At 41.6% G+C, this 13,788-nt stretch overlaps 1 protein-coding gene across 1 annotated transcript in view; it reads right to left on the reverse strand.

Moving 5' to 3' along the window:
• FRMD6 (FERM domain containing 6) overlaps positions 1–13,788 on the reverse strand; it is a 100,912-nt gene that overhangs the window by 37,856 nt on the left and 49,268 nt on the right. Inside the window, exon 2 of the mRNA XM_070732997.1 lies at positions 2,864–3,114. Coding sequence (XP_070589098.1) covers positions 2,864–2,962 — 99 coding nt within the window. The 5' untranslated portion in view covers positions 2,963–3,114. The remainder of the gene's footprint in view (positions 1–2,863; positions 3,115–13,788) is intronic.

Consider the following 13,788-nt stretch of genomic DNA (forward strand, 5'->3'; position numbering starts at 1 on the left):
TTCACATGGTTTTGGTGATTTTTGGCTTCTGTGCATGCGTGGGAGCAAAAATATCAGTGAGAATTTCTGAAATTGTGCAAGGTTTTGCTTCATGTGCATGCGCAGAAGCGAAAATATCGTGCCGATGGCATGCTCACCCATGCTGGCCCCGCTTGTGACCATTTTTCACACAACTGTTGTAACATCCCCATGGTCACATGATGCTAAGCAACTGACTCATATTTATAGTGGTTGCAGTGTCCCGGGGTCATGTGATCACCTTTGGCCACCTCCTGATGAGCAAAATCAATGGAGAAGACAGATGTACTTAACAACTGTTGTTACAAACTAAACTGCAGTGTTTCATTTAACAGCTGTGGTAAGAAAGGTCGTAAGATGGAGGAAGACTCACTTAACAACTGGCCTTGCTTAGCGACATAAATGTTGGGCTTGACTGTGGTAAGTCAAGGGCTGCCTCTACAACATTCTACAACATTCACACAACTCTGTGTGCTTTAGTGTGGCCTTCAGTCCTGCCTGTGACCTTTGAAAGCACCTACCTGCCAAAGAAAGCTTGGTGGACAATATATGGGTCTCGGGAGAAGCATGCGAGGTGTGAATCAAAGTAGCATTAAAGCCAGTGAGGGGCTGCTCTTCTTACCTGCTATCGGAGCTCCCTTGGAAGCAGTCGGGGGCGCGTGTCTACCCATCAGTTGTGCGCGTGCCCATCGGCACGAGATTTGGCTTCTAGTATGCATAGCAAGCGAAATCTCGCACGAGAATCTGCGAGAGAGTGAGATTTTGGCTATTTTCGCCTATATTTCTTTGATGAATATACATTTCCCTCCCTCTAGGTCAGTGAAACTTCTTTGGCGAAAATAGCTGAAATCTCACTCTCATGTGCGTCCTCATGCAAGATTTGGTTTCCTGTGAATGCACAGAAGCAAAAAAATTGGTGAAAACAGCCAAAATCTCTCTCTGTCTCTCACGTTCTTGTGTGAGATTTGGCTTGCTGTGCATGTACAGAAGCAAAACCCGATGAAAATAGCTAAAATCTCACTCTCATGCACATCCTCACGCGACATTTGGCTTCCTGTGTATGCCCAGAAGCCAAATCTTGTGCAGGGCCACATAGCGACGCACACATCCGGGATTGTCCTACCGGAGCCCCGTGCCTGGAAGCACCGGCTGCTGCCCATCAGTGATTAAAGCATAAGCGCAAGACTGAGAAAACTAGGAGCAGTTCCCCAAACTCTTGAAGGCTGGCTTTCAGGAAGTCCTTGCCTTAAAATCACTTGTTTAGCAACTTTTGCAACTTAACAATGGGGCTAAAAAAGTGACTCACAACCAGTCCTCAATACTTAAGATGGTTGCAGCATCCCCACAGCCATGTGATCAACATGGCTGGAAGCTGACCAAGGAGAGATTCAACCTAGAAGTAAGGAAGAACTTCCTGACGGTCAGAGCGATCAACCAGTGGAACAACCTGCCTGCGGAGGTTGTGAACTCCCCAATTCTGGACACTTTCAAGAGTGGACTGCCATTTGGCTGGGGTGCTTTAGGATTCCTGCTCAGGCAGGGGGTTGGACTTGATGACCTGCATGGTCCCTTTCAACTCTAACAATAAATTAAATAAACATTTCAAGGCTTGGAAACTGTCATGTGTGTAGGATGTTTCCAAGGGTTTTTGCAACCTTCCCAGTCAGCTTCCAACAAGCAAAATCCATGGGGGAACTGGATTTATTTAACAACTGCATCGTTCACTTAACAACTGCAGTGGTTTGCTCCACAACTACAAAAACGGTAAGAATCACATAGCTTAGCAATGGAAATTGTACTACAGTGATCCCCTGTTTATTGCGTCCCCAACCATTGCGAACAGGGTACTTCGCTATTTTTCAACCCGGAAGTCAAAATACCATCTACGCATGCGTGCCCGGGGCACGCATGCGTAGATGGCAACCGGGAGATCAGCTGCTGGGCAGCTTCCCTGAGTCTTCCCCCTCTTGCTGCCGTCAGCGAGGAGTTTCCCCACCGCCCACACAAACTCCTCGCTGCCGCCCGCCCTTCGCCCGCCCACGCCGTTCATTCTCGCCGCTTTTGAGCTGAGTCCGGAAGCGAATTCGCTCCCGGACTCAGCTCGAAAGCGCCGAGACAAGCCGTTCCTTGCCGCTTGCTATCGGCGCTTTTGAGCTGAGTCCGGGAGCGAATTCGCTCCCGGACTCAGCTCGAAAGCGCCGAGACAAGCCATTCCTTGCCGCTTGCTATCGGCGCTTTTGAGCTGAGTCCGGGAGCGAATTCGCTCCCGGACTCAGCTCGAAAGCGCCGAGACAAGCCGTTCCTTGCCGCTTGCTATCGGCGCTTTTGAGCTGAGTCCGGGAGCGAATTCGCTCCCGGACTCAGCTCGAAAGCGCCGAGACAAGCCGTTCCTTGCCGCTTGTTATCGGCGCTTTTGAGCTGAGTCCGGGAGCGAATTCGCTCCCGGACTCAGCTCGAAAGCGCCGAGAGCCAGCCCCCCCCGGACCCCCAACCCGGGTTTGGGGGGCTGCTAGGAAGCCCTCCATGCCGGCGGCAAACAGCCGCGCCGCCCCCAATCTTCGGCTCCTCGCTAGCGCTGTGGGAGTAAAAACACCATCTGCACATGCGCAGATGGTGTTTTTACTTCCGCAGCGCTACTTCGCGAAAACCCGCTCGTTGCGGGGGGTCCTGGAACGGAACCCTCGCAACGAGCGGGGGATCACTGTATAGGTCCCAATTGTTAGTCAAGAACCACCTGCATTAGGATTGGAAGACAAACCACCAGTTTACCTTGATGCAATTTTTTGCTCTTACGCAAAGAAAAATAGGTATTTAAATTGCTGATAACCGGCAACAGTTCACTCACATTGATAATGATGTTGAGGGAATCGTCGTTGGGGAGGAAAATACAGACACTTCGTCGGTCCTGCATGATTCTGTTATTGTGGAAGGTCAGTTTGTTCATTGTGTTCCAGGCCCTCTCTGTAAATGGATGAGTGAGCCACTCTGAGACTGGACAGGAGACTCAAGGGCACAGCTGTCAATCGAGAGTTTCTCTTTGTCACCCACGGCACAGCAGGTAGGACAAGACGGCATGTCTCCCCAAAGGCACCATGGCTGGAAAGGAAGAGAAACAGAGAAGATGTTACGACCAGTGAAGGGCTGTAAATTTTTTTACTGCCATACTGTGGGTGTGGCTTATTGTGTGGGTGTGGCTTGATGGTCATGTGACCAGGTGGGAGTGGCTTAACAATCATGTGACTGGGGGATGGAGGCTTAAAGGTCATGTAACTGGGTGGGAGTGGCTTACCGACCAAGGTAAGTTTTCAAAAAGGTGCTTGGACTCTTTTTCAGTTGATTAAGTCACATTATTTGAATAGCCACAAAAAGGACAAACGATAGACACCATTGTCTGTTGAGAAGCACAGTAACATTTTAAGGTTTTGTATTGAACCCACAATGTGATAACAGATTAAATAGTGTGATAACAGATTAAATAGTGTGATAACAGATTAAATAGCTCAATTTTCTTTAATTGCTATAAAAGTTCAGTTCTAGATAATGATTAAAATGATTAAGTGTTTATGGGTAAAAACTTACTATTTAATTATTTCCTATTTTAATAGTAATTAAGGATCATACTAAGGTACTAGAGAAGGAAGGACAATAAAAAAACTATTAAGTATCCAATAAATAGTACATAAACTTACTAGCCCCACTGTGCCCCCACCCAACCCCATGGGTGCAGCAGCCCATTACTGGTTACGACTCTGCACAGCACGGAGAAGGGACATAGAAACATAGAAGATTGAAAGATCTCATGGTCCGTCTAGTCTGCCTTTATACTATTTCCCGTATTTTATCTTAGGATGGATATATGTTTATCCCAGGCATCTTTAAATTCAGTTACTGTGGATTTACCAGCCACGTCTGCTGGAAGTTTGTTCCAAGCATCTACTACTCTTTTAGTAAACTAATATTTTCTCACGTTGCTTCTGATCTTTCCCCCAACTAACCTCAGATTGTGCCCCCTTGTTCTTGTGTTCACTTTCCTATTACAAACACTTCCCTCCTGAATCTTATTTAACCCTTTAACATATATAAATGTTTCGATCATGTCCCCCCTTTCCCTTCTGTTCTCCAGACTATATAGATTGAGTTCATGAAGTCTTTTTTGATAAGTTTTATTCTTAAGACCTTCCACCATTTTTGTAGCCCATCTTGTAGCCTGGGACAGGAAGATTTTGCCCACTATGCCAAATTAAACGATGCAATGATCAAGCTAAGCTCTGCCCCATTGCTTTGCATCATTGTCCCAAAACTATTGCTATAATCACCCTCATAACAACTAGACACAAGGACAGCTTTTCCCCACCTGCCATCGTTCTGCTAATCAATTAATTCCCACAACACTGCCAAACTATTGAGAAAGGCTGTATTACCATTATTATCCTCACCTATTAACTATCACCTTATTTTCTTATAGCTTTGTTGCTTGTATCTTATTTATATTGTTTACTTAGTATCCTAGCCTGATTTATATAATTTAATTTATTTGATTTATAAGCTGCCCAACTCCTTGCAGACTCTGGATGGTGTACAGTAATACAAATAATATGATAAAATAACAACAATATAAACAGTAATAAAAAGACATAATGAACAATAGCATTATAAAACCCCAAAATAAAACAATCATTCAGCAAACATCCATTCTTCTTGGCCTGGTGCTAGTTGGTCTTGTTCAACGCCCCATGCTTGCCGGCAGAGACAAGTTTTCACAGCTTTTCGGAAGGCTAGAAGAGTGAGGGGCGGTACGAGCCTCTGAGGGTAATTGACTCCACAAAGCCAGAGCTGCCACAGAGAAGGCCCTGCCATAATTTATGTTGATTGCTTATTTAATATCCATAACTATCATTAAGAGTTTTATCTAATGTTTTATGATTAATGTATTTTTACAATGACTATGATAATGATTTGTCACTATTGTTGTATGTACACTGAGAGCTTATGTACCGGAGACAAATTCCTTGTGTCTAATCACACATTGCCAATAAAGGATTGGATTCTATTCTATTCTCATTGAATGGTCCACAGGGCTGGCTACTCTTGGTCTAGGTCAGGGGTAGGGGACTGTAGCCCATTTACCCCTTGCAGGCATAGGAATTCTGTGAAATGAAGTCCACAAGTCATAAAGGGCCATAGTTCCCCATCTCTGCTCTAGGTGAATCATATACCTGCACCAAGTCACTAAGAGTTAATTTTCCCCGTCTGCAACCCCTGAAGATACATGATTTATGCCACTCAGTAGTGATACAATAGGTCCCATTGGCCTTAAAAATACTCCTTTGTACCGTGTTTCCCCAAAAATAAGACACTGTCTTATATTAATTTTTGCTCCAAAAGTTGTGCTACGTCTTATTTTCGGGGGGTGCCTTATATTTCTCAAATAAGACAAATTCACAGGCAGAAAAGCTGACACCCCCAAAGAAAGTGTACCATATGGTACACTGATTACGGTACGGTACCTGTCAGTATGGCACCCACACACACAAACGACGGCACTTATATGGTACAACAGTATACTCCCGCTACTGCAGCTTCCGGCCACCAGAAGAATTACAGTCTACGCGCTGTAGTGGAGACTGTAATGGCGGTGAGACAGCAGCAGACTGTGTCTGCTGTACTGGATGGTACAAAGCGATGGAAGGGGGCAGCAGGGGACGCCACATTATTACGGTACCGCTATGAACAGCTTTGAATGGTACCGTATGTTTTTCCACTGTACCGTGTGTAAACTTGACTACGCCTTATTTTCGGGGGGTGCCTTATATTAGCAAATTCTGCAAAACCTCTGACATGCCTTACTTTCGGGATAAGTCTTATTTTCGGGGAAACAGGATAGTAGATCCACTCCACATATAGAGACATCCTCAAGGGACTGCAAAAGTGGTCTAGGAAGTCCTTGCATTCTGTACTACATACATACATACATACATACATACATACATACATACATACATACATACACACGCAGAACAGAATGCAAGGACTTCCTAGACCTTGTGGACTTCATTTCCCAGTCCCATTTACAGTCCCGTTTACCCATGTAATTTACCCATTACAGTCCTGTAAATTACCCATGTAATTTACCCATTACAGCACCATGTAATATATATTACACCTCTGTCAAAATAACATTACCTATGTCTAATGAACTAGACTGTTCCACAAAAGTCATGTAAATTCACGCCGATTTTAGTCTTTGTCATAACATCTGCTGTTTCTTTTTAAATAGTTTTTATTAAACATTTCCCAACTTTAAAAACAAGAAAAAACACATGTATACACAAAAAGAGAAATATGAAAAAAACGGGGAAAAAACACAAAAATATAACACACGTTTACAGCTTTCCATATCAGCATGCATTTTGTAGTTCACCATTCTACATTTACATTCCCATAGGTTATAGGTTAAGCAATTATAATGATAAAATACTAGTTAACAGTAATACTTCTTATACATACATACATACATACATACATACATACATACATACATACATATATTGTATTATAGTCAATAATTTAATTCTCCTTTTTCTTATTTTGACTTCTGTTCTCTAGACACGTATACATTCTACTCCAAATTTTATAATAGTCCGATTCTTCTCTTTTTTTAAATTCCATGGTCATGCTATCCATTTGTGCTCAAGTATCTTCCTAATTACTATTTCATCTGAGGGAGTATTTGTCTGTTTCCAGTGTTGTGCAAAAGCGATCCTTGCATCAGTTAATACATGTAATATTATGTATTGAAAATTTTTACCCATTTTCAGATTTAATATTCCTAATAGAAACAATTCTGGTTTCAATTCTATCTTATGTTCTGTGATTTCTTCCAGCCATTTCTTAATTTTAAGACCTTATTGTCTGGCTTTGGGTCATATCCACCACATATGTAAAACATTCCAAATTTATTGCAACATCTCCAACATTCAGGGGATAGATTTGGGAACATTATGACCAATCTCACTGGGGGCAAATGTCATCAATAAAACATTTTGTAAAGATTTTCCTTATAGGCTACTGCCATTGTAAGTTTATAAATTCTTTCCCATAATTTATCCCAATTTTCTAACCCTATACCATAACCAAAATCCCTGGCCCAGCTGATCATTGTCTCCTTTACTGTCTCCTCCTCCATTTTGTATTTTAAGAGAAAATTGCATATTTTAATAATCATTCCCCCACTTCCTTGCAGTAGTTTGTCCAATTGTATTTGGAAAAAAATTAAAAGAATCATTATGGGAAGATCCCAATTTGGTTATCAATGGAGGCAATGATCTATCCAAATACAATAGGTCTTAACAAAATGGTGAGTTACACAGAATTCTTGGACAAAAAAGAAGAACTAAAATCAGCTCAGGATCTCAAAAAAAAGAAAAAAGGAATTGATTTGGAACGGTGGCCTTAATTTACAAATTAAGACAAGATTTTAAAAAGACCATGAATATTATGGTATCATCTGCTGTTTCTATTATAACATATTAATACAACCTTCCTAAAATTGTTGAAGAGGGAAAAACATTTCAACCCAGATCAGGAACAGATTATTTGTATAAGTATCCTATTTTGTTGCCATATGTCAACATTGTAGGATTGATGCTGTTGGTTTTGTTCCATATGTTGCAATCTTAAAAGACAAATTGGATAGCTACTCCGAAAGACCTTGCCACATTTGTTAAGTGAACCAGCCACTGCAGTTGTATACAGGTAGTCCTTGATTTATAACAGTTCATTTAGAGACAGCTCTAAGTTACAATGACACTGAGAAAAGTGACTTATTTTTCACAGCTATGACTGCCTGGTATATGAATTTTGATAGCTAACTCATATTTATGGCGGTTGCAGTGTCCTGGGGTTATGTGATCGCCTTTCCCACATTCTTGCAAGCAAAGTCAATAGGGAAACCAAATTCACTTAGCAAACCTATTACTAACCACAATTGAGCACAACATTTCTTTTGTTAAGTGAGACATTTGTTAAGTGAGTTTTGCCCCACTTTACAACCTTTCTTGCCGCAGGTGTTAAATGAATTCACTGTAGTTGATTAGTTAGTAACCCAGTTGATAAGTGAAATCTGGCTTCCCCATTGATGTTGCTTGTCAGAAGGGCCACAAAGGATTATCACATGACCTTAAGACATTGCAACCATCATAAGTAGGAACCCATTGTCAAGCAACTGACTTAAAAAAAAAAATTATTAAATTAAATTAAAATAAACAAAATTAGCAAACATGTTGAGGTTTTTAGGCTTAGATTTCAGCAGTTTACCATTCTTTTTTATATATTTCATATCAATTAAGTATACAGTATTTACTATGCTTTGTTATTATTTAGTTGCATGGTTGTCTTATCACATAAGCCTAAACTGTATTTATACATGGTAAAGGGAAAAAGAAAGAAAAGAAAGAGAAGAAAAAAAGAGAAACAGGAAAGAAAAAAGAAAAAAAGAAAAGAGAAAGGTAAAGAGAGAAAAATGAAGGAAAAAGAAAAGGATGCTAATGGTCAACCGTTTCTGTTGACTCGCGTATTTAAGCGAACTGTTCCTAAGTACATTTATGCAATTAGTGAATTCTTGATTTGTAAATACATAGTTATTATGCAGTAATAGTTCTGGTCACCGCACCTCAAGGATATAATGGAACTGGAAAAGGAGCAAAAAAGGGCAACAAAAATGATCAAGGGAATGGAGCACCTCCCTTATGAAACCAGGCTGCAACGCCTTGGTCTCTTCAGCCTTGAAAGACGGCATTTAAGGGGTGACTTGATCGAAGTGTATAAAATCATGCATGGGATAGAAAAGGTGGATAGAGAAAAATTATTTTCTCCATCACACAACACTAGGACGAGGGGGCCCTCCCTAAAGCTCATAGGTAAGAAAGTGAGGACAAATCAAGGGAAATATTTCTTCACCCAGAGGGTCATTGGTTTATGGAATTCACTTCCAGAAGAGGTTGTGACAGTTGTCAGCCTGGATAGCTTCAAGGCAGGATTAGACAGATTCATGGATGCCAAGTGCATTGGTGGTTATTGAAACGGATGTCCATGTGCCGCCTCTATGTTAGTTGGGACAGGCAGGATTTCCTTGAGTAGCATTTGTTGGGGGTCAGGAGAAAGGGAGGGTTTTGCCTTCCCTTTCTGCTCAAGATCCCTATGGACAATTGGTGGGCCACTGCGTGACACAGAATGCTGGACTCGATGGGCTTTGGCCTGATTCAGCTTGGCTCTTCTTATGTTCTTATTAATATTAAGGGCAACACTACAGTTGTCAATATAATTTCTCTCCTTTCTTTGAAAGTTATTTTCTGGAAAAAAGTTTAAAGCCAAGATTATTATGAGCCGTTTGAATTCAGATACTTAAAATAGCTTAGTATGCCAGCTATTCACTACCAAAACTAAGTATGATAAGCGTTAAACTACTGACTTCATCTGAAATAACAGAAAGCCCACAATTATGTGGGTAGGCAGCTTATTTGATTCTGAAGTCTGCCTTCTCCACTGTGGCAATCTGGGTGGCAGAGGATTGATAAGTTTTACGCTCAACAGATGGACGGAGCACCAGCTTGAAGAAAACTGTTTGGGCCTCTAGTGGAAATCACTGATCAGAAAATGGGCTTCACAACATGAATTTTAGAGTTGTCACAACATAGAAACATAGAAGACTGACGGCAGAAAAAGACCTCATGGTCCATCTAGTCTGCCCTTATACTATTTCCTGTATTTTATCTTAGGATGGATATATGTTTATCCCAGGCATGTTTAAATTCAGTTACTGTGGATTTACCAACCACATCTGCTGGAAGTTTGTTCCAAGGATCTACTACTCTTTCAGTAAAATAATATTTTCTCACATTGCTTTTGATCTTTTCCCCAACTAACTTCAGATTGTGTCCCCTTGTTCTTGGGTTTGCTTTCCTATTAAAAACACTTCCCTCCTGAACCTTATTTAACCCTTTAACATATTTAAATGTTTCGATCATGTCCCCCCTTTTCCTTCTGTCCTCCAGACTATACAGATTGAGTTCATTAAGTCTTTCCTGATACGTTTTATGCTTAAGACCTTCCACCATTCTTGTAGCCCGTCTTTGGACCTGTTCAATATCTTTTGTCAATATCTTTTTGTAGGTGAGGTCTCCAGAACTGAACACAGTATTCCAAATATGGTCTCACCAGTGCTCTATATAAGGGGATCACAATCTCCCTCTTTCTGCTTGTTATACCTCTAGCTATGCAGCCAAGCATCCTACTTGCTTTTCCTACCGCCCAACCACAATGCTCACCCATTTTGAGACTGTCAGAAATCACTACCCCTAAATCCTTCTCTTCTGAAGTTTTTGCTAACACAGAACTGCCAATACAATCCGATTGAGGATTCCTTTCCCCCGCGTACATTATTTTACATTTGGAAACATTAAACTGCAGTTTCCATTGCTTTGACCATTTATCTAGTAAAGCTAAATCATTTACCATATTACAGACCCCTCCAGGAATATCAACCCTATTGCACACTTTAGAGTCATCGGCAAATAGGCAAACCTTCCCTACCAAACCTTCCCCTATGTCACTCACAAACATATTAAAAAGAATAGGACCCAGAACAGACCCTTGCATCCCAACATATAAGCTATTTTGAATTAGGTTTGTATGGGTTCTTGACTTTTAGTTAGAGCTCTGCTACAGATGACAGATTTCTAAACTCATCACTCTTATGCTGAGCCTCGTCCAAAAGATTAAGCTGCAAGATCATTTACTCTACAGTTTTATATCTTTATACATTTGACTTCTTAAAAATGGAGGTTCAGACACATGTCAAAATGGAGGTTCAGTTCAAAGGCACATGAAGTGGATAGCAGAACCATAAGGATTCTGATCTTAAAATTTCTAATATCTGGATCTGAAAGTGACAATGACTCAGGATCAGTAGATTCCAATGAGAACCGACTCCAAGAGAAGACAATCTTCATAATACATCTCCAAAACGCTCCAAAGTTCATTTATACTAATGTATAGGTCTAAAGGTGCAGGCCCTTAAAGGCCAAAATCTTCCAGACAAGGTATTGCTGCATTGGCAGCTGCTTTGTAAGATGTGAATCAGCACTGAAGCATCCCTCTTGCTGAAACCTTGCCGTTTTCTTACGTTTCAGATCTTTTTGTTGCAATAAAGATTGCCATCTAGATTGTTAAACAACCAAGTATCTCATAGCACATTAAGACTAAATGTGTCATTGCACGTGAGCTTTCATGGATTTTAGACCACTTCATTTAATACGTATTTTGATCACTTGCTGCTAACTCTAAGTGTTGCACTAGAAACATAGAAGATTGATGGCAGAAAAAGACCTCGTGGTCCATCTAGTCTGCCCTTATACTATTTCCTGTATTTTATCTTAGGATGGATATATGTTTATCCCAGGCATGTTTAAATTCAGTTACTGTGGATTTACCAACCACGTCTGCTGGAAGCATCTACTACTCTTTCAGTAAAATAATATTTTCTCACGTTGCTTTTGATCTTTCCTCCAACTAACCTCAGATTGTGCCCCCTTGTTCTTGGGTTTACTTTCCTATTAAAAACACCCCTCCCGAACTTTATTTAACACTTTAACATATTTAAATGTTTCGACCATGCCCCTCCCTTTCCCTTCTGTCCTCCAGACTATACAGATTGAGTTCATTCACTACAGATTATTTATTTGATTCTGACCAAAGACAGATCAGTGTTTCTCACAAAGCTCACAAGCTGCAGCAGTTCTTGTGTCCCAAATAAAAACATCGCATTTAACCCCAAGATAAAAATCTGCCTTTAAGCAAGAGGAGAAGAAAGATCCTAATTCATAGGGATATACAGTGGTACCTCGTCTTATTAACTTAATTCATTCCGTGACCAGGTTCGTAGGTAGAAAAGTTCGTAAGAAGAAGCAATTTTCCCCATAGGAATCAATGTAAAAGCAAATAATGCGTGCAACCTTATCCCAAAAGTCACCCCTTTTGCCAGACTTCCATTGCCAGCCGAAGCGCCCGTTCTTGCATTGCTGGGATTCCCTTGAGCCTCCCCTCATTGGGATTCAAAGCAGTGCCGGCAAAAATGAAGAGAATCCCAGCGAGGGGAGCCTCAGGAGAATCCTAGCAACGTAAGAACAGGTGCTTCGGCTAGCAACAGAAGTCCAGAGGCGGGGATTCCCAGCGAGGGGAGGCTCAGGGAAATCCCAGCAATGCATGAACGGGCGCTTCAGCTGGCAACGGAAGTCCAGAGGTGGGGATTCCCAGCGAGGGGAGGCTCAGGGAAATCCCAGCAATGCATGAACGGGCGCTTCAGCTGGCAACAGAAGTCCAGAGGCGGGGATTCCCAGCGAGGGGAGGCTCAGGGAAATCCCAGCAATGCATGAACGGGCGCTTCAGCTGGCAACGGAAGTCCAGAGGTGGGGATTCCCAGCGAGGGGAGGCTCAGGGGAATCCCAGCGCTTCGGCTGGCAACGGAGGTCCAGAGGGGGGCATCCCAGCAGCAGCGGCTCAAGTTTGTAAGGTGAAAATAAACACCAGGTTCATATCTCGAAAAGTTTGTATGAAGAAGCGTTCATAAGACGAGGTACCACTGTACTGAGAAGTGTGCTGGTTCACATGGTTAGGATGCTACGTTGACAATCAACAAGCCCACGTTCGCGACCCAGTGTTGCTGAGTGATGGGGCGAGCTCCCTTCCTCCAGAAGCTCACTTCCTCCAGAAGTAGAATTATAATTTTTAAGTGCTCTGAAGTAAAAACAAAAAAACAAAAACCCGCATTCCTGTTGGCATAGCAAGCTAAGGATAACGTAGTATTTAAATTAAAGACTGCATAGTAATCTGTTTAAAAGCCTCTTTTCTCTTTGGTAGACAGAGTACCTGCTGTATTTACTCACATTCTTCCTTTCCCTACTGAGTAAATTATAATGTTCCTGCCTTTTGCCTATGGATAAAACACCAGGTCTGCCAATGGTGATTTAATAGCAACTCCAGCTACCCAAGGAAATAATTAAAGAGGAAACTCCGCCCCCACCAAAGCTGGCAGTGTAAACTACTATATGTAAGCAGGCAGCAAATCCTGCAGTTTTGCATTAATGATGAAATTTATTTATTTATTTATTTACTTACTTACTTATTTATTTACTTATTTATTTATATGTGTGTGTGTGTGTGTGTGTGTGTGTGTGTGTGTATTTATTTATTTATTTATGTATTTATTTATTTATTAGATTTGTATGCCGCCCCTCTCCGTAGACTCGGGGCGGCTCACAGCAATAATAAACAATATATAACAAATCTAATAATTTAAAAGAAACACTAAAAGCCCCATTATTAAAAGCGAACATACACACAAACATACCATACATAACTGTATAGGCCCGGGGAATATGTTTCAATTCCCCCATGCCTGACGGCAAAGGTGGGTTTTAAGGAGTTTACGAAAGGCAAGGAGGGTGGGGACAGATCTAATCTCTGGGGGGAGCTGGTTCCAGAGGGTCGGAGCCGCCACAGAGAAGGCTCTTCCCCTGGGTCCCGCCAAACGGCATTGTTTAGTTGACGGGACCAGGAGAAGGCCAACTTTATTTATTTTTGGATTTGGATTTGGATGCCGCCCCCTCCGAGGACTCGGGGCAGCTCACAGCATATATAAAAACAGAACAATTATGTAAATCCAATTATTACTACAATTTAAAACCAATTAAAAGAAAAACTTATCGGCCAAAG

The sequence above is a fragment of the Erythrolamprus reginae genome, chromosome 1 (genome assembly GCF_031021105.1).
Source record: "Erythrolamprus reginae isolate rEryReg1 chromosome 1, rEryReg1.hap1, whole genome shotgun sequence".
Taxonomy (NCBI): Eukaryota; Metazoa; Chordata; class Lepidosauria; order Squamata; family Dipsadidae; genus Erythrolamprus; species Erythrolamprus reginae.